The sequence below is a fragment of the Carcharhinus amblyrhynchos genome, chromosome 7 (genome assembly GCF_965287045.1).
Source record: "Carcharhinus amblyrhynchos chromosome 7, sCarAmb.v2.hapA, whole genome shotgun sequence".
In the NCBI taxonomy this organism is placed as follows: domain Eukaryota; kingdom Metazoa; phylum Chordata; class Chondrichthyes; order Carcharhiniformes; family Carcharhinidae; genus Carcharhinus; species Carcharhinus amblyrhynchos.
The window spans coordinates 42,616,832-42,638,860 of NC_137330.1; the positions used below are offsets into that span (position 1 = coordinate 42,616,832).

The 22,029-nt window shown below is 40.4% G+C and overlaps 1 protein-coding gene across 1 annotated transcript; it reads right to left on the reverse strand.

The window, feature by feature from the left end:
* Positions 1 to 542: 542 nt before the first annotated feature.
* On the reverse strand, positions 543 to 20,798 carry LOC145345579 (tudor domain-containing protein 6-like). The gene is made up of 5 exons (XM_080193417.1): positions 14,213 to 20,798; positions 8,104 to 8,200; positions 6,541 to 6,602; positions 5,887 to 5,964; positions 543 to 1,749 (listed from the first exon to the last, which is right to left on the reverse strand). Exons 1-5 carry the CDS (start codon positions 20,781 to 20,783, stop codon positions 1,298 to 1,300), a joined length of 7,260 nt encoding a protein of 2,419 aa, XP_080049543.1. The 5' UTR covers positions 20,784 to 20,798; the 3' UTR covers positions 543 to 1,297.
* Between the last annotated feature and the right edge of the window lie 1,231 nt (positions 20,799 to 22,029).

The following is a 22,029-nucleotide window of genomic DNA, read 5'->3' on the forward strand; positions in this document are numbered from 1 at the left end:
GAGCAGCATCAATGCAAGTTAACAATGTCTTAGACTATAAAGCCAGCCTTCTTCACTGACATTTCATCTTAGCCACTCATGCTTTTGATATCAGTAGTCAGTGCCATGGAAGAAATTCAAACTGAAAAAAATTAATGATATAAAGCTCAAAAATCAATGCTACATAACATACTAAATTATACAGAAATTTTAGTTACAAAATTGAAAGACTGTTTAGACCTTTTGACACAAGGGACAAATAGGAAATGGCAATATTGTTTGTATAGTGGTGACAGATAATCTCAAGAATAGAAAAAAAGGACTTAGTCTGGTCTTGCATATCAAAATGTGTCTCTGAAAATGGAAAATACAAATGACCTGTGATCTGGTCTTATAAAATACAACTTCGAACAAGAACAAAAAAAAGACCAGAGTGGGACAGGCCATATAGTCAACTTTTTAAAATTTAATGAGCCCTCACAAAAAATATCTGCATAAACAAGCTTTTATTTGTCATTTCAACTGAACACATTGTTAACAGGGTGCAGCATACATAAAGTATTTTGATGACTACTACTTTTGGAAACATCCTGTTTGGTTCTAGGACTTAGTTTTGGTCGACTTATATTATGATTCATAATTTAGAGTTTGTGAAAGAATTTTTTCCAGGAAGCATGGGTGATTACATTTTTGGTTGTAACATACATACAGAACACCACTGACATTCTTGCATACTGATTAGTTTTCAGCAAGATTCATTACAATGTTTGCTTAATAGGTTAATCAAATTCTACAACTTCTTTATGTTCACCATTATAGATGGGACATTGTTATTTCCTAACTGACTGGTGCCAGCAGTAACGTTTAGATTCAAATTTTATCCAACAGGCCACACACATACACCTGTTAATAACTTTGACTGCACACCCCATCCCCCAATGAAATTTTGGCATCTTCATGGACAGTAAGAAAAAAATCTGGGTTTTGCAAGTTAATTGAAGACAAATTTGAATTCAGAACATAACCATCTGTAGACTGAAATACTGCAACATCCCAAAATATAAAAGGATCATCTCACTCTTCTAGGCACCTGATCAACCATAAACATACTAGTTTCTGTATTTTAGAGCATGGGGATTGATTTCAGAAACAAAGCATTCTTTTCCAGTTTATTTTTAAAATCAGTTGGACAATGCAAAGGACTAAATGAAATGCTCATTTTCTAGTATTTGTAGCCAGAGTACTTTTAACAAAAATCTTCAGGAGCAGGAATAATCAGTATGTCTTTATAAATCTTCCTTAAATACTTCTGGTGACACTATTGGAGGGAATCCATAGATTCGGTTGTAGAAGTGCCTTCTACAGTGATGCAGCTATTAGCTTCTACATTTTTATATGACAAATTTTCAAATTTGTTTAATTTTTCTGATGCTGAAAGTGCCACAAAAGACGTCAGTTGGTGTTTTTGGGTTTGATCGATTAAGTGGTTAAAAAATGCTTCTGATTCGGTAGAAGATTGCACAGCATCAGTAACCTTGATACCGGCACTGTGGATGAATTGTTCTTTATCTAATGCAATACTATCAACAGCTGTCGAATGCAGCATCTGAACATCATCTTTCTCACAGGGAACTTCAGAACCAACAATTTCTTTCTGGAAGACATCAGGACTGAGATTTGGATAGTTTGACCCACTGCTCTGGTGTTCATTCTCACTTCGATCTTCCACATGAGTTATATTATTAGCCTGAAGTATCAATAAAGGTGATCCTATTAAAAGAAATATAAGCAACATAAGGTATGAACAAGTCAGAACTTTGCTTTTTTACTCAAAAAAAGGCATTTATAACAAAGCATGCACTGCCACAAAAAAGATGAGACTAACAAAAAGGAACAAACTCCTGGATAACAAGACATGAGGAGTGGTCCTTGGTGAAATCCCAGTTTGAATTATTCAACCCTCTGACCACAAACTACTCAAGTACAATTAGGCAAGCTAAAAGCACGTTGGAAAAAGTCAATATATTGGGTTATAAATTTAGTACTTAACCACATTCAAAATACTCTGCAAGCACCTATAAACAGTAATAAAGAATGTTCACCACAGGCTAGTTACAATTCCAAGTTTGTTGTGGAAATGCAAATCTAGAATAGTACCAAACAATTCCTATAAATCAGGCCAACTCAAACCCTCAAATGTAGATTTGCATGCTGTAGCGGTTTATGGCCTGAAGGATGTTATTTTACCATAGCTGTTGGAAATCATGACACCACAACACAAAGATACTCTGCAGTTACCTGTGTCAACTTGGAAGGATGCAGTTAAGGAGAACAGATAGAAGTTGGGTGTTTTGAACCTGTAGTCAAAGTTTGGAATGGAAGTTTCTAGCAGTTCAAATCAAATTTCAAAATAAGGCTTTACTTATCTTGAGCTAAAAGCCACAATGCAGAAAGTGTTTTGGAAACCACAACGATGATCACAAACTGAATTGCATATAATCTGTTCCCAACTGCCGTTTCTGTTGTGCATTCAACTAAAACGAAAACCTGCAAGGGGGCAGGAAAAACAAAGCTGTGCCTGAGGCAGAGACAGCCAAATTCAATCCAATGAAGTAGAGACCAAAGTAGGGCAAAACAGCAAGTTACATTGTCTGTATGAAGTAACAAATGTGCCAAAAACATTAGCCACCCAAACAGGCAAAAACTGTTTTCTATGCATATAATTCCTCTGCCCACTTCATAGCTTTACTCAGGCAGACCCAGGCTAAGTGTGCCACATGCCCTGAAAATGCAAGTGTTAGAATATTGCAACAACTAAAGTCATTATATTCACAAACTCTCCCAAAAACATTATCAATTTTAAAACTAGTTTTGATGTTTCTTCACACTGCAAAGATTGTCTCAGTTATGATTAACTGTTATCACTTTTGTTGAACTGTCCTGTTCAAATAGCCAGAAAAAGCAAAAAAAAAATCAACAATTTCAGTTCACAGGTAATCTTGCTTTTAAAACTGCACATTGCAACCTTCATCACTGCACGCACACAGCCAGCGTACCAGAGAGAGGAGATAGGAAATCAGTTTTAAGCCAAGCTACATGCCTCACTTTAGTGGAATAGTCTTTTATTATGCATGGTCATTAATTATACAAGAATTTATTGGAAAAAATGAATGTTATAGCTTTCCTGTATACCCACCTGATATGAATCATTATACTGCTTTATTTCTTTTCAAATCTTGACTCACCAAGTGTTTGTTCAAGTGTGCCTTTGGAGAAATTGAAGAAATACATGTGCAAAAAACACAAATATGTGGTCCAAATCACAAACAGTGCTATTGGTTTCATTTCATAAGAGTAATCACTGAAAAAGCAAACAATTCATCCATCAGGACCATTTCTTCAAACACGCCTAGACATCTTCAACCACCCACTTAGGTCATTTGCAGAGGAATGTAGTAATTTCAAAGGAGAACCTTTTCCCAACAATAAAAATTCCAGGATATCAATGCAATTTTATTTATATACCTTTCCATGGTCACAACAGAATTGCAACTTCTCTTCTGCAGAATACTTAAACTATACCTATGTCACTCAATAACTTCCAACATGAACTGCCTGACTAGAATCTATATAACTAGTGAGTAGTGGTTAGTGGGTAATCCCCCACTTACAGCTCAGAAATGAAACCTCAGTACAACAGATAAAACTTAAATTTCCATTTCCAGTAAAGAATTCTTCTTCCTAAAGTTAAATAAAACTAAAGAAAAAGAACACATTACTCACTTTTTGGCAACATGGCAATTTAAAAAAGCAACTTGAAACTATGGTATAGAGATTTATCAGTTTAGATTTTAGTGTGCTGGTTCTGTTCAAAATTAAAGACAATGCTAAGAATGCATGGCTGCAATTGATACCTTCTTAAGATTCAAAAAGATACCAGTCACCAAGTAGTCAGTGTGCCTTGCCTTTATGCAGTTGACCTTATGATTACTTAAATGGTGGAAATGCAACAAAATTGCCTTGTCACCCAACTCAACTGCTTATTTTGCATGTGCATTTCTAACAACTCATCTACGTTAAAACAAGGAGGGGTTTAACCTCAGTATTAAGTTGCTTTATTCCATAAATATGATCTGTATGCTCATTATTATGATCAGATTAGTACTTGGAGAAATGGACAAAATGAATCCAAGCAAGCTTGTCTGTCTAGTCATGTATAGGACTAAAACACATGACCAGGGTATTTCAAAAGCAGGAAATAAAGAAATTAAAGGGCAGCAGGTAGATGGAATAGATTAGTTTTATGCACAGTGAAACAAAATCCAAGTTTAAAAAACAACATATTTTTATCAACAAATATATTGACAAATAAAATAGTAAGGCAACCTCCTTGAAACCTACAAGATTGTGAAGGGGTTTAGATGCTGTTTCCCCTGGCCAAGAAATAAAAACATAACATAGGAAATAGCAGGAATAGGCCACCCTCAATACAAAATAAACACTTTCCTACATTGATGCTGGTCCTAGTTAAACCAGTAACATGAGTTACAAGATTGATGTAACTGATAACAATTTAGAAAGCTGCAGAGATGGAGGAACCAAAATAACTGAAGGCCTTCATAACAGGTTCATCTGAACTCACTGAAGAAACATTACCTGAAATGGATGCATTTTCTTAAGAGTTAGCTCAGCTCTGCTCAACGCTTTGTCAATTCAGTCAAGTCCAAATACAGAATTTTTAGTTTCACACAACACTACTTCTATCCATGTTCTTTCCTGCTTCATGCATTAAAAAGTTCAGGGGTAATGCTGTTGTAGCCTTTTATTTAAGTACCAAATTGATCTACTGCCTGTTGGTAATCCCAAAATTAAATGTGCTCTTTTATCAAAAGCTTTTCGTGACTATGAGTAAGTCAGAGGCTGGGAATTTTGTGGCAATGAACTCGCCTCCTGAGTCCCAAAGCTTGTCCACTAAAGGACACAAGTCGGGGCATTATAGAATACTCCATTTGCCTAGATGAATGCAGCTGAGTTTGAGCGCAACTCAGACACTTGACAACATTGTGGCAGAGTGTATCACTTAGTAAAAACAGTGCAGCAACTCACCAAGGATCCTTTCCAAACCACAACCTCTACCAGTAAGGAAATGGGTTGCAGATGCATGGGAGCACCATCTGCAAGATCCGTTCCAAGTCACACACCATTCTGACTTGGAATTATATTGTTTTTCCTTCACTGCTGATGGGTCAAAAATCCTACAATACAACTACTATAGCAGTTCAAGACGACAACTCACCCCATATGGAATAAATGGTGGTCTAGTCAGTGACACCAGCATTGCATAAATGAAAAAGAATACTTGTAAAATGAAAGTCTAAGTAGGTAGACAGAAATAAAACAGACCTGGGAGTACAAACACATTCAATCAATAACAGTTGCACCACAGGTTAGCAGGGTCATAAAATATGCAAACCAAGAAGTTTTATTTCTGAAATATAACTGAAAGTTATGATCACCCACAATTCTAGTCACCATATTACACAAAAGGATAGAGGCATTGGAGAGTGCAAAGATTTACAAGGGCAATACCAGAATGCTATTTATAAATCACACAAATCAAATTTGTTTCCTCTAACTTCCCCTCCAAACATGAAGGATTATAACATTTGAAAGTTAGGAGAGAAGAGATTATGCTTAAGTGTACCAGAGATGGAATAGAATCACAATGACTGAAAATGTCTTTTAATGTCAAGAGAACATGGGCACAAGTGCATCAAGAAAATATTACGTATCATACAAAAACTATTGCTTTGTAAAATTGCACATGCAATTTGGTGAGAAGCAAAATGATGCAAGATAAATTACTCAGAAGCAAAACAGCAGGAACATTTTCAAAACTTTAAATACCTTTTTCCATGCCAGTAAGTGGATCTTGCAAAGAAATGACTTCCTCTTGCTCAACATCTCTTTCAGTTATCTGTAATCCTGAGGGAAAAGCATTAAAAAGTACCATCTCTACTCATTACATCTAAACTAGCTAGTACCCAAACGATCACAGATGCAACATGCAAGAACTGGGGATTTTTAAAAAAATTTACATCTAGGCAGTAGAGGGATGAAGCTGACTGCCTTTCCTTGATTTAACTCATGATTTTTACTTCATTAATTCTACATATAAAGACCACCAAATGAATGGTGTTCAAACAAAAATTCAGGAATACATTAATAAAATTTTCAATTGGTCAGATGAATTAGATCCTGGATGTCATTCAAGTTTACAGTACATGTTTGGTTAATATTTGCATTTAAGGCATGACAATTTTTTTCACAACAGGCAAATGATCTCAACAATAAAAGGTAGCCCTTTAAGACTACTCAGATACTTTTATACCTTAAGTTCCCAATAGTGCACTGTTCAGGTTGCTGCGAATAGTAAGTTTGAAGGGGTTTTCCAGAGATCAAATTTTCTTTACAAGTTAGGTAACTTGACCATCACAAAGCCCTTTATGGCTTTCTTAAAAATGCACCTCTTAGCAAAATATTGAACAATGCATTCCCAACCACTTTGGCAAAAAATTGTAGTGTGCATTTCCCAGGACTCAGACTTCCATTTGCGATTGACACTACAGAACACGGTCGACTTTTAGAAAAATTACATTTCAAATACTCTGGGTGCGTGCAGTGTAAGGTAACATTCCCATTCTCTGCCACCTTCAGCGTGATGCTACCAGAAACATCCCACTTCCACTGTTTTCAGAATTCCAATGTGGCCATTTCCCAGTTGTCTACCATTTTAATCCCAATTTGACCTTCTGGTCCTTGGCTTGCTAGTGTTCTAATGCATAGAACAGCACCTCGTACTTTGAGTGAAACTTTTCTTGTCTTCTGGACTTTTACAATTTTAGATCATAAAGTGGGGGGTGAGGGAGACAATAATAAAACAATTTCTTAGCCCATTTAATTTGTTTAAATACATTGTTTAGATGACAGTTATTCTGCCATTTCCATCTCCTCTAGGCAAATCTTTTGTTTCTTGCCTCATTACCATTGACCTCACACCATGAAACCTTCTGTCACTGGTTCTATTAGCCACCCACCCCACTTCCTCTAAATCTATTAGGTTTCTATCAGTTTCTGCAAAAATCAACTAAAGCATTGCTTTGTCTCCACAGATGCTGCCTAAATATATCCAGCATTTTGTTCAGGGTACTGATGAGGCCGCAGCTGGAGTACTGTGTGCAGTTTTGGTTGCCGCACGTGCGGAAGGATATATTGGCCTTGGAGGAGTGCAGAGAAGGTTCACTAGGCTGATACCAGAGATGAGGGGGGGGCTAGCCTATGAAGAGAGACTGAATAGACTGGGTCAGTACTTGTTAGAGTTTAGAAGGCTGGGGGGGGGGGGGGGGGGGGGAATCGTATAGAGACGTATAACAAAAGGGATGTAGAGGTAGAGAGATTCTTCCCGCTTAAAAAGGATAGGACTTGAGGGCACAGCCTCAAGATAAGGGGCGGGGAGGGGGGCAGTTTTGATCGCAGTTGAGGAAGAACTTCTTCACTCAAAGGGTGGTGAATCTCTGGAATTCTCTGCCCGTTGAGCTGGTGGAGGCGACCTCGCTGAATATACTTAAGTCACGGGTAGGTAGGTTTCTGATGGACAGGGGAATTAAGGGTTATGGGGAGAAAGCGGGAAAGTGGAGCTGATCTACTTCAGATCAGCCATGATCTTATTGAATGGTGGGGCAGGCTTGAAGGGCTAGATGGCCTGCTCCTAGTTCTTATGTTCTTGTTTTTATTTCAGATTTCCAGAATTTATAGAATTCCTTTCAACTAATGAGAGTCTATAGCACAAGATGTTAGTGTGTGTCTGAACATAATCTGGTTGTTGCAGTTGAAAACAAGTAGTAGTCATTCAAAGCTACAGAATACTGAAGTTCATGATTTTAAGAGGATCATTGTAATATTATCCAACAAAGCAATACAGGATTCCAAACACACCAGGTACCAACTTGAAATACAAATAATCCTATGCTTAAAAGCCTTAAATAAAAGTAACTTTGGAATGTAAATTGGTTTGTAAATTATTATTCCAATCATTTTGTTGAGGATGCAAAGAAAAACATTAACCATATTCCTTTATTCGTAACACCACTAAGAGTTGTAGCACAGGTTAGGATTTTATTTTCATCTTCTTCTGGGCAGATATTCAATGTAGCAGTTGTAACTATGGATAAAGCATGTGAAAAAAAATTAAGATAATGTGGTCAAAGTACTGTATAAAAATGAATATGGAGTACAGAATTATTAATCTACAAAAAAGTGCTAACATGCAACAGAATGCTACCAATTCTGGTCAAGATTAAATTGAATTAAAGATTTGTTCAAATTAATGATTCTTGCTCAGAATTTTTTTTTCTTGAAAAAAAATCAATAACTGCAAGAGAAAATAAACTGGAAACAACCTTGGCTGACCTTTTTGGCTCGGCTGAAGAATTGCTATTTAAAAGGACAGCAGAACCCAAGTGTCAGAAACAGTAATGGACCACAATGTATAAGACCTGCCTGGCTGGTTATGTGAAGCTATCAGACCTTAGATCAAATGGCTTAATCGCTGTGGGGAGGAAGTAGTTAATAAAAGTTTCAACAATTTTATACTTGAAGATCCATAAAACATTTGCAGTCAACTTAATATCTTATTGCAATGATAATAACTACAATACTCCTGTATTTAAATTATGTCACTGAAGACTTAATGAATAAAAAAAAGCTCGTCTGACAAAGCTACTTTAACTGTTTGTGTTAAAAGTATAAATACAATTTGTCAAAAAACTCGTCTCATGACTGGTTTGGTCACTGAATATCAAAATCTAATTGGGAATTTTTTTTTTTAAAAAGTGAGTCTTTATTTTGAATGGGCTCACGTTAAATTGAAGAAAAAACATTTTCATTGAAACATGCCAGATATAATTTCAACATCTATCCTCGGAGAAAACAGCTTCTTAATCACCATTCTTGTTTGATTCAAGCTTCATAGCACTGTAGAAGTGCTCCTGACTGGAATCCCAGCTTCAACAGTAGCATGTCCATTGGAATTAAATTGTAAAGTGTCAGTAGAGGGTTAAAGCTGTCATCTTTTTCCAGCTGTACAATTGACTGAGGTATTGTATTTCAAATGAACCATCTGTTTTCAACCTTTGGCTTAAGAAACTGTTTACTAACATGTTCTTAACTTTCCTCAAAATATGACCATCTTGCTTTGCTAACACGACATATCCTTTCTGCACTCTAGGAATAACTGGCAAGAGGTTATCAAAAAGTTACCTACCAGCAAAATTAATGTACTCTCAAAATATAATCACTCAAGATTTGAATAGGAATAAGAGATAACCACGTTGTGCACAATAAGTTTCCACAAACTACAACAGGAACTTCAAGCTGCAGTTACCAACATTTTTCTGGAACAACATTTGACAAATCTGGATTTCAACATGTTGAATATGACCAAGCATAACAGTGCAGACAAAGACTGGATATCATAGACATTTAATATGCTGAAAAAGGAAATTGTAAAAGGAGACCAAAGGGTCAAAAAATTAGATTATTGCCAATGTGCAACCCTCAAACTTACAAAGATACCCAATATTTCATGAGGAATGCAGAAGAGCCTTACAAACATACAAAATAGAAATAGGCCATTCAGCCCCACGGATCTGCTCCACCATTTAATAAGATAGGGTGAGGGGGGCTAGGTATAAGACAAATATTAGAGGGCAGTTTTTCACGCAAAGGGTAGTGGGGGTGTGGAATGCACTGCCGAGTAAGGTGGTGGAAGCAGGCACGCTAGGGTTGTTTAAGAGTCACTTAGACAGCCACATGAGCGGGCTACATATAGGGGGAATATAGTAGGCCTTACTAAACATTGTAGGCTTGGGAATACGTTTTGCCTCAGGGATGTTAGTCTTTGCCTGTTCAATAATGAATTTTTTTGTCTCCACAGGCATTTAAGTCCAGCAAGGGGCATGCATGCGGCAGGTTGTAGTGGGCTGCTCTTGGACGTTGCTTCGGGAGTTGCCTATTGCTTCATGTCGTTAGTGTGCTTAAACTGGACCATCTCAAGGGCAACATGACAGCTCAGAGACCATCTCTGTTACTGTGCGGACACATGGATTTGGGCCTGTGTCTGTGGGAGTTTGCACGTTCTCCCCATGGTTGCGTGGGTTTCCTCCGGGTGCTCCGGTTTCCTCCCACATCCCCAAAGATGTGCTTTTAGGCTGATTGATTGGGTACTAAATTGTCCCTAAATTGGACCTCCCTGATCCTCGCACATTAGGCGTAGACTAAAATCATGAATAGGTCAATGAGACAGTGGGACGGCGGCGCGGGCTCGTTGGGCCGAAGGGCCTGTTTCCCGTGCTGTGTTGTTCTTTGTTCTAAGATCATGGCTGACCTGTTTGTACTTTGAAATTCACATTCCAATCCACCCCAAATAGATCCCCCCCACCTTAAAATGCTTTGATGACCCAGCCTCCACTACTCAGTTTCAAAGTCTCAGCCTTCAAAAGAAATTCTGATCTGACCTAAAAGGATGACCCTTAACTTTTAAGATAGTGCCCCCTAGTTCTGAACTTGCCAACAGAATTCTTCCTTTGCACTTCCACCTCGTCAAAACGTTTTAGGATCTGATATATTTCAGTCAATTCACACCTCATTCTTCTGAAGTCAAATGGAAACAACAAACGTCCAACCTCACTGAACAGCTTATCCCAGATATCAATCTAGTAAACTGTCCTCAACTGAGTACTAAACTGCATACAGTATTCAAGACGTACTCTCACCAATGCCTTGCATAACTAGAACATAATGCCCTTCCCTTTTATTATGAGCAAACATAAAAGTATCATTCCATTAGCCTTTTTAATTATTTGTTATACCTGCATATTAACTTTGACACACAATAACACCAAGGTCCCCCTGTGTCTTGGAATTATTCAGCTTTACTTCATTTAACCCTGGGGTTTCCAAATTGGTATCCATGAAACCCTAAGGATCCGTGAGAGATCTAGAAGGTCCAGTGGAAACTCCAGCCACATGACAAGAAAGTTTATTTTAATCCCAAAAGAAAGCTTGCATGCTCAAGTCAGTTGAAGATGCAAAGAATTAACAGCAAGGTCCACAAATAAAAAAAATTGACCAGAACCCACTTTCTATTATGCTCACTAGTCAGGCTGACCTCCCTTTCACAAAACCATGCTGACTCTTTCCAATCATCTTGAGCTTTTCTAAATGTCCAACTGTAACCTCTATAATGGACAACTCTACCCCACAATAGACATCAAGCTAACTGGCTAATTTCCTGAAATTCTTCCTGACTAAAGGGGCCACATTTGTTACTTTCTAGTCTGTTGGAGCCTTTCCAGAATCTAGCAAATTTTGGGAAATTAACACCAACACCTACTTCCTCAGCCATCTCCTTCAAGACACCAAGGTGAAATCTATCAGAACACAGGCTTGTCAGCTCATAGCTCCAGTTTGCTCGATATCGCTTTTCTAGTGATTATAATTACATCAAGTTCCCCTCTCCCACCTCATGTACAACTATTACTGCAATTTTTTTTTAAATCATCTTCTACATCGAAGACAAAAGCAAAATATTAGCTCATTTTGTCTGTTATTTCCTTACTCTCTACTATTAACTCTCCCTGTCACACTCTAGAAGACCACTTTTAGTTACTCTCTTCCTTTTAAATACGTATATTATTTCACATTTCTAGCCATCTTCCTCTTGTAAGAATTAGTTTTTCCTGATTAACCTCTTAGTTATTCTCTGCCATTCTTTATATTCTGACCACCCATCTGACCTGCCAACATTTTTATGGTCATTTGCTTTTTCCTCAACTTTGATACTTCCCTCAACTTCTTTGGGTCCGCTGCTTACGAATTTTCTTTATAGTAGAAATATTGTTATTCTGAACATTTTGAAATACTTCCTTAAAAGTCTGACACTGCTCTTCTATGAATCTATCCTCTAGCCTGATATCCCAGTTCACTTGTTAGCTCATCTTTCATGGCCAGCTAGTTGCCCATAAAAGTTTAAAATGCTAATTTTAGACTCTTTCCTCCCCCTTTCAAACTGGATTTAAAATTCAATTTTATTGTGGTTGTATTATAACATTTTTCTGAACAGTGGAATTTTAAAGTTTAAAAAATTCACTACTTAACTGATAAAGAAAATTACTGCTTGATGTACCACAAAAGATGACAGACCAACAAAAGACAGGTTTGGTGGTCACCGATCTCTTTTTAAGGTCAAACCAAATAAACAAACTCAAATTAAACTAGGACAAAGTAAAAGGGGCAGCTCCTCAAAAGGAAGGGGAACAGCCCAAACAAACCCAAAGTACAAAGGAAACTTAAAAACATCAAATTAAAATGTGATTATTAGGGTCAATAATGCACCCCAGCCCCTGCGATGCCCAACAGGCACAGAAGACATCAACAGCGCCAATGGACACCACATGCTCCCTCTCCAGGGACACCTAGCCGCGAATGTAGCCACAGTAGAGGGGCAATTCAGGATGGACGGCCCCCTCAATCGCCCGCTGCCTGGACCTGTAAATGGCATGTTTCGCCAGACCCAGGAGCAGATTCACGAGGAAGTTGCCATCCCGACCCTCCCCTCTTCACACCAGGTGTCCATAAATCAGGAGCGCGGGACTGAAGTGCAAACAAAACATCAATAAAAGGTTCTTCAGGAAAACAAAAAAAAAGGGAGTCCAACCTAAGACACGAAACATAGACATGGTCCATGGACTCCACAAGGTCATAGAAGGGGCAAGCTTTGGAGCGCGTGAACTAGTGAATCCTACGATTGTGTGGAACTGCTGCATGCATCACCCTCCACCCCAGGACCCCGATGTAACTGGGGGAGATCCCTCCGTTAAGGGACCTCCACTGGGGACATCCGCCGTCCAACGACAACAAGGCCCGTCAAGGTGGATCCGGACGACAGGCGAGGATGTGGTAGCAGGTGTGCAGCAGCAACCCATAGAGAAAACGCTGCCGCACAGTGGAAAAATGCATGGAGGACATTTCTGCGAGGCGGCTCATGCTGTGGGGCACCTGACTTGAGGGGGGTGGGGCTGATGCTTTGGGCCACTGTGGAATTCCATCCAAGCAGGGGGACGCTGGAGGGCATCCCATCCCATGAGCCATGCACCACCTTGAGACGATGCGCACTTTCGGCACATGGTTGAAAATAAAAATCCTGTTATAGTCAAATCATTCAGCCTTCTTTATAAAGGTGGTTTCAACTATCAACTTGCATTTGTTTCAGATTTTTGATATCCTCTTCATATTTGCACCTAACAAATATCATTTGCTGATTGTAAAATGATCAAAATTTGCATTGTGCGACTCGATATGATGGCTAAATGAAAGGAAAAAGATGTAGACAAGAATGAGGAAAAGAGGAATTGGAAATAATGGGAGCCAGAAGAAGAGCGAGGGAGATCAAAGAAAATACAGACAAATTGGTAAAAAGGTTTCAAATCAAACTGAAAAGGCAATTTCAATACTCACTTGGGATTCAAGTGAATTTACTAAATTATGCCAGATCACCAGAGCATCAATGCATGAGGAAACAGATTAGAAGAACTATTTCACCTATCACGTGTTTCATCTTGGGATGGTGCTCATCATTTCCAATTAGAACTATTCATACAGCTGTAAGAGTATATCATCGAGCCTAGGCCAGTCTGCAACTCAGTACATGGTAAACACAATAACACAGGCTGTATGAACATTTTCCTTACATATTAAATGGAAGTTCATGAGATCATTCAAGAATCAGACTTCAAAAGCAATGCAATATGTGCTACATACATCAAGCCAAATCACAAATTATACCAAGCAACAATTTACCTTTTGAGGTCAAAACAATTGCAGGTCCTTCAACAAAATTTTAAAAATTGCTTGTTACAGGTTCTATAAATTGGTGAGGGCATCAAATTTGAAGTAAAAATGATTGCCATATTGCAATGAAATAATCCCTTGTATTCACCAGCAAATATCTCAGTTTGCAGACAATGACAGCAACAGAACCTAGTAGTTGAAAAGCAATATTCTTGGCCCCATATTACTTTGCAATCAGGTCTTATTTTAGATTTCAAAACTTGGATTCTAAAATGTATTTTAAAACTTTGAATGGTTAGAATTTTAATGTAACATTCTCACCCACCTGTCTCAAACTGTTCTTTTATTTCACAGCTGTCCAATTGGGCTTCTGGTAAGTTTTGCTCTTCATAGTAGTCATCATCTTCCTCGTCATGGGAAATGAGAATACGGGTCATGGAATCATCACCAATTTCCTCCGTAAAAGGCTGATCCTGTTGACATTTAAAAATCTCTTCATACAAATCAATAGACTGCACAGAGCCCTGCAAAAATTCACTTGTTTTCAGTGTCCCTTGAGCTTCCTTAAGATCTGTATCTTCAGTCTGATCAATTAAACAGGATTGATCCATACAAGCCTGTGCCGTAGACATTCCTTCATCTGAACCTGAAGACACATCTTCAAAATTGTGAAGAACAGTCTTAATAGTGTCTTCAGTAGAAAATGAAGACAATGCAGCAGATTCACAGATCTTTGAAGTATTTAGTATATGTATTTCATTACCTTTAACATCCATTATTGGCGACAACTGAATATTTGGAAGGTTAATCACACTTTTGTTGTTCTCTTCAGTTATATTTGTAGCTGGACTTTTAAGACACATTTCTTCCTCATGATGCAATTTACACAAAGTGACCAAGTTTTCTGCATTTGGTATTTTGGAACAAGTTACGTCTGATGTAATAGCCTGCATCAATAGGTTTTCTTTTAAATTTAAGTCACCAGGGCTAGACAGTACAGGAGTTAGATGACCAGTACTTAATGAATTTTTATCACATATCTGGCTACTTTCATCATATTTTTCAGAATGTAAATTCCAAAAGTTTCTCACAATTTCATTGATTACACCATCAATATGCTGAATTTGCACATGCAGTAAAGGTGGTGAACTGCTGTTTTTACATTCATTTGCTACCACAGTAATTTTTAACAACTGATCAGAAAGATTAAGGAGAGCATCCACAGCACCATCTTTCCAAGAACCATTAGATAAATCATATCCCGAAAGGCAGCATGGAAAAGATTGTGTGGGAATCTTTAGTAGCTCTTTGGGCAAGTTTTTAACTTGTTCCATTCCAACGTCATCTTCATTCCCATAGTCAACATATTGCAGAGAAAGTACGCTTCCATTTACTTTTTTCACTTCAGCTCTGTACCATTGTCCATCTTCACAATATTTACAAAAACAACTGTCCCCAACCGAAATGTCAGATAATAATTCCCTCTGGGTGACACCAAGTATTCCAACTTCTTGCATTTTTTTGGATAACATTTGAACTTCTGGGGATGAATATTGGCACCAAAAATAACTAGGACTTTCTGCTGCAGTGATGTACCCTTCAATGGTCTGTCCAACTAAAGGAAGTTTCTTGATGTATCGCCCATAACTGGCTTTATCAGACACACAAGTATACAGTTTTTCAATACCTAATCCCGAAGCAGTTAGCCTGTTTCTCACAACATTATCCAAGTGGTCATATATAGCTACTTCCAGCACATTATCCTCAGAAACGCTAATTACTTTTACAGTTACAGTTTTGTACAAAACCAAACTTTTAAAGAGCTCAATGGCTTCTTTGGACCAACTATTTCCATCAATTGGAAACAAACCATGCAATTTACATTCATAAGTTAATGTAAATGCAGGAGTTACCTCTTTTATATCCATGCTATTTACTTTTTCCTTGATGTCTTCCCTCAAAAAAAGAACCTCAACAACTCCATTACAAACTTGCACAATTTCACATGTAGCCCAGTTATTATGGGTTTTGCTTTTCACCATACACAAATTGCCAGCTTTGGGAGTGAAATCATCTTTGGACAGTGATTCACCTGATTTCTCTCTCTCTTCCTCAAGTGATTCAATAAAAATGCCGTCACTTGTAATTTTAAACTGACACCAAAACTGCTGAGGAGAATTTACTGTGAAGACAAATGCATTGAACTTTGAAGCAGGTCTTACATCAATTACAGGATATTCAGTTGGTTGCTCAGAATATTGAGTACCACTTCTAAACGCAAAGTTATTCAATAAAACGGCCATTGATCCCTGGTCATCATAAAGATGAACCTCCCACAGTTGTCCACACTGTTGTATAAATTCACATGTTATCCCAGTTTTACTTGTTCTTTTTATGAATTCAGATAGGACTTCCTCATCAATGACTCTGAAACTTGAATCCTGAAATCCTGTAAGAAAGCATGGAATGCTAAGTCGGTGGACTTCTAAGAAATCTTTAGAAAGAGGAAAAATTTTTGATGCATCGATTGTTGCAGTATTACCATAATCTATATATTCCACAGAAACTAAATTATCACAAATCTGAGTAACAACAGCTCTGTACAGAGAACCATCTTCTGGAAATTCTGCACAGACCACATCACTTATCTCAAAATTTCCAACTTTGTTATTTGTATTACATGCATTCAATTTTTCTTCCATCATAGTTACTTTATCTTCATTCTGAAGAAGCTGAACAAAAAAGTGTGATGGGTTGATAACATGTGAAACAGATACCTCACTTTTAAATCCACCATTCAACATCATCAGAGGGAGGTCTGTTAGCTTAGGCCAAGATGTAATTGAGTGAATGTTTTCACTCAGACTTTCAACACAATTGTTATCCAATTTGTGATCTACAGTTACCATGCTTAACTTTAAATCTGAAGATTCTTTTGTATTCTTTATACATACTTTATTATTATGAATAAATTTCTTGAGCCCAGCCTCTTCAGTCTGTGAAATACCATCAGTTCTATTCTTCCACCTGTCCTGTTTGCAAGTAGATACTGTTATCTTCTCAGTTTCACGATTATCACCTTGGTCATCAACTACACGCCTTTTGAGAGGCAATGTCTCATGTTCACTCTTTGCCACGTAAGGCGTGCATGACTTTTCACTTTTGTTTTTTTGTCTTCCTGCATTTCCATTTGTTTTTGTTTCACTGGTATTCTGCAAGCATAGCTGTTCCTTAATCTTTGCATTTATTTGCATGTTCCCATCATATAGTTCAACAATCAGTTTTCCATCAGTCTCTTTTGCTACAACTACAGCTTTCAAAGGTTTATCCATAACAGCTTTTTTAAACCAGATAATAATGTCCAGGGATAAGTCAACTGGTATATCAGACAATCCACATTTAATTGCTTGCATGGGTAGAAATTTAACATCTTTTGCACTGTTGGGTATTGGAAGCAAGTCATCTTTATCAATATCTAATTTATTGCCATAGTCCACAAAAGAGACCCGAATTCGGTCCTGTATGGGCCATGCCAAAGCACGATACCATCGGTTATCTGTATATTTTGCAAGACAGATGGGATCTACACCCTGTGAAAAAGTATACCCCTGCATCTTAGCAGATAGTTTATTAACTTTGTCTGCAAGTTTATCTAGAATACCTAAATTTCTACCAAGCAGGCAATAGAATTTTGTTGGGCTGGCAACATGGCTCACATACATCTCTTCCTCACTACCAATTTTCACATCATGAGTCGAATAGTAATAGGTATAAAGGCTTACTGATGGAGCAAGAATACTAGGTGATCCTACAAATTTGGCTAAGCCTCGCTCAATAAGTAACTGGCAAGCACTCTGAAAGGGGGTGTTCAAATCCACAACATTACACAGACCTTTGCCTTCTACAACAGTCAATGCATACACTGTGCATTTGAGTTCCATGTACAAACTTAAAGCATTATCAATAAATTCCTGGAATGCAGCAATTGAATCTTCATTCCACATAAACGGATCAGGACCCATTGGCTGAATTATGTTATAAAGACTGCACCTAAATGCCTGACCTTTGAAAAGAAGAAATTCTGGTTTTATTAGACGCAGCTCACTTATGGGTACTCTCTCTCTATTTCCATAATCAATATACAACACATCCACTTCCATTGTAGTCACTTTTCCAAGGATCAGTGCTCTGTACCATTTTCCATCTTCAGAATACCTTACAATACAAGCAGATTGACCAGGTTGAAAATTATCTTCATGTACATTATAATATTCCTGTATTTTACTCATTAATATCTTCAATTCATGAGTATTTTTAGTCATTTGACACCAAAAGTCACCAGGTTCATCAATGTAAGAAACTTGTACATCCACTGTGCTTCCCACTTTAAGATATTCTTGCTTATAGGGGGACTCTGTAATTACAGATTCCAACATTTCTGTTCTGTCATTATCTTCAAATTCTCCCTGACTAGAAAATAATGTGGTCAGAGAATCAGTCAAACCCAGTGCTGGTGTACCACAGTACTCTGTGGATGGTTTATTTTTTTCAGGAGTCACTGGTCTTTGCTCCAATTTGTCTTTTTTGCTTTTACCATACGTGTTAACAATTTCTTCAGACGAATGTGAAATATACAAGTGACCCAATAAATCCAAATTCTTTGAATTGAAATTTGAGACTTTAAGTTCTTTGCGATCAGCATAACCTGCCAGCAAGATCAACTTATTCACACTAGGTTCTCCGTCATCTTCCACATCGAGCAGTTCAATCAAGTACTTGTCCATCTCCTTCTCTAAAACGTGAACGACAAGATGTTTTTCGAACACTGCCTTTTCAAAATAGGAAATAGCTTCTCTACTCCAAATTCCATCTTTGGGAACAAGGTCTGCAAGGGAGCACTTCACTGCCAGGGCAGGTAGTTTTCTATACTCTGGAAGTAATGCCTTAACATCATGCCAGTCCACTACTTCCATGTTTCCATAATCAATGAAAAATACTCTGAAATGACCATCAAGAATCTCAGTAATAACAGCTCTATAAAATAAGTTGTCAGCCTTAAATTTGGCACAGCATAACAAACCGGGTTCGGGTTTCTTTACTAATCCTTCGTTTCGACTCAAGTTTCCATATTTTTTGGCAATGCTGCTCATGAGTTTCTCAAATTCGCTAGCCGTCTCCATGGTTCGGATCCAAAACTCAGAAGGATCTTTCACAAATTCCACTAGGACATCATAAAATGCATTCAATTTCAGATTGGCGTTCTTCAGCAGCGAGATGCGATCTTTGGGCTTGGAGAGCCCCTCGACCCGCCTATCCCCGACCAGGTAGTCGCCACCGCATTGGAGCGCGTTGAGCTTCTGGCTGTCGGCCCTCAGGCGGCCCTCCTCGCAGTAGCCCGACAGCAGACTCTCAGCCTGGGCATTGAATACCGCGTTGATGGTGGAGCCGTCCTCCTGGTAGAGGGTCACGTAGTAGACGTTCTCCACCGAGTTGTAGAACTCCACCTTGGCCTGCAGCACCCGGCGCAGGATCAGCGACTTGAGCAGCTCGACGTGGCGCGCCGACCAGCCGCGGCCGTAGTCGGAGGCGTCGCGCAGCGCGAAGGGGTAGGTGACGACGGGCATCTTAAAGTAGCCGGGGCTGAGCTTGCGGACCACACGGGCCGGTACCACCTCGCGGTCGCCGTAGTCCACGTAGAAGACCTCCAGCACACCATCGCCCAGCGTCTGCTGGATGAGCGCGCGGTACCAGCGCCCGTCCGCGCTCTTGGCGGCGCAGGGCGAGCCGAGCCGGCGTGGGGCCTCGGCCGCGCGGCTGTTGTCATAGTAACGGTACATGCTGTCGTGCAGCCGCTCGAGCTCCGGGCAGTGGCACCGCAGTTGGCAGAAGAAGCGGTCCGGGTAGCGCACATGGGTCACCCGCACCGTCACCGTCTCGTCCACCTGCAGCAGCGGGTAGAAGTAGTTGAGGCTGTAGCCCGCCTCGCTGGGCGGCGGCAGCAGACTCAGGCTCGAAGCCGCCTCGCCCCCGGAGCCGCCAACACCCCCGGCCAGCGGCGCCGAGACACGTTCTTTTCTGAAGGAGGCGCCCGAAGCGGCCACGGCGGCGGCGGCGGCAGCGCAGGGCCGGGAGGTGGACATCTCTACCATCAGTCGGAAGGCGCCCCGGTCGATGGCTCTGGCCAGGCCCAGCTCGCACAGCTGCCGCGACACCCGGGCTACCTCCACCAGTACCAGGCGGTTGGGTAGCACGGCCTCCACCTGCGCCTCCAGGGTGCGCCCCTGCAGGGCGCGGAAAAAGGAGAGCGCCGCCGGCGCCCAGGAGGCAGTCCCAGCCCGCGGCTTACCGCCATCCTCGCTGTCCTCGGGCTCCTTTTCCTGTTCCACATCTTCCCGCTCGTCTTCCGTGGCGGCGGCTGTGGTGTCGTTGCCGCCGCCGCTGGCGGCTCCAGTCCCGGGCGCAGGCACCAAGTTGGCCAGGATGCAGCAGACCACCTCGGGCGGCAGCTGGAAAAAGTCCTTCTTACCTCGGTCCAGGTTGCGGGCTCGGACCGGCAGCGCCCGCCCTTCGTCCAGGGTGAAGACGGTGTAATCGTCGCCGACGTGGCTCAGCACCCGGGCCCGGTGCCACTCGCCGCCCACGTCCACCAGGCATCGCTCGTTGTTGTCCAGGGGAGGGTGCGGCACGCTGCGCCCGGCTCCCCCTCCGACCACCCGGGCCGTCTTGGCCCAGCTCTGTATGTCGCTGTGCAGCCTCTGGTACTCGGGTTGTCTCTCTCGCTGCTGGAAGCGACCCCACAGCCTGACCAGCACGGAGCCGGGCCGGGGAGGGTCCACCCGGGTTACCCGGAAAGCGAGGCAGACGCCCGTGGGCGGCAACCCGGCGGTCGAGCACATCGTGTTGCGACCGCGAAGCACGGCTGCTCCAGCCGTCTCCTTCGGGTGTTTTTCTTCGCAAACAGGCAGCCCCATTCACGAGCCGGAGGCGGTTAGTGTTTGAATTCCATTGGAACCCTCCATCATGGCGCCTACAATTCAGCCGCGCTTTCAAAAGTGGCGACGGAACACGTTTCCGTTAGGCCCGCCCCGCTGACGCGGCCCGTACTGTGCATGCGTGGGGCGGCTCCGATTGCTCGGCTCCGCGGGGGGGTGAGGATCAAGGAACGAGTTGAATTGATTTTATTTGAAACGAGGATTTAATTTTCATGGCTTGTGTATTTTTTCAATATTGAGTAATCGTACTAATTAGCTGTGTTTAGTTAGATTCATCTTTTATGACGATCTGTTGGAATACGCATAGATTAGAATGCCCCCCCCCTTCCTCTTTTCAGCACTTGGGCTGTGCTCGGAGCCTGAGGATGTCACGTGTTCTTGTTTGCACATGCGCGTTGGAACATGAGACCTGTCGCGAGATCTGAGATAAAAGTAAAATACTGCGGATGCTGGAATCTGAAACAGAAATACAAAATGCTGGAAAATCTCAGCAGGGCTGACAGCATCGATGGAGAGAGAATAGAGCCAACGCGTTTCGAGTCTGGATGACCTCTTGTCAGAGCTGATTTTAAGAGATGAGTATTTAGAGTTTTGTTTACCTTTTGTCAGTGCAACTTTAATTATTTAGAACAAATGGGACCAACAACATCATCAAATATTATGCAAATTGAGTAATATCAATTATGGTCTGAAATTCTCTGACACTGAAATCATTTGAGGTATATAAAATGTTGTCAGACCTGATGAGATTTTCCAGCATTTTCTGTTTTTGTCTGGGATGACTAGGTTTATTTGGGAGTGTTTTGATAAGCTTTCATTGAAAATAAGTGGCTGATGCTGCAATAAAAGAATATAGTGGTTCCTTTTTGCTTTGCAGTAAGATGAAAGCAAATTACTGTGGATGCTGGAACCTGAAAATCTCAATAGGTCTGACAACATGCTCTGCCCAAGACCACAAGAAACTACAAAATGTTATACCTCCCATCCATTGACTTTGTCTACATTTTCTGCTGTCCTCAGCAGATCAGCCAGCATAATTAAGGGCCCCATGCACCTGGACATTCTTTCTAACAGCTTCTCCTCTTTTGCCATCAGACTTTTGAATGGACCTACCTTGCATTAAGTTGATCTTTCTCTACACCCTAGCTGT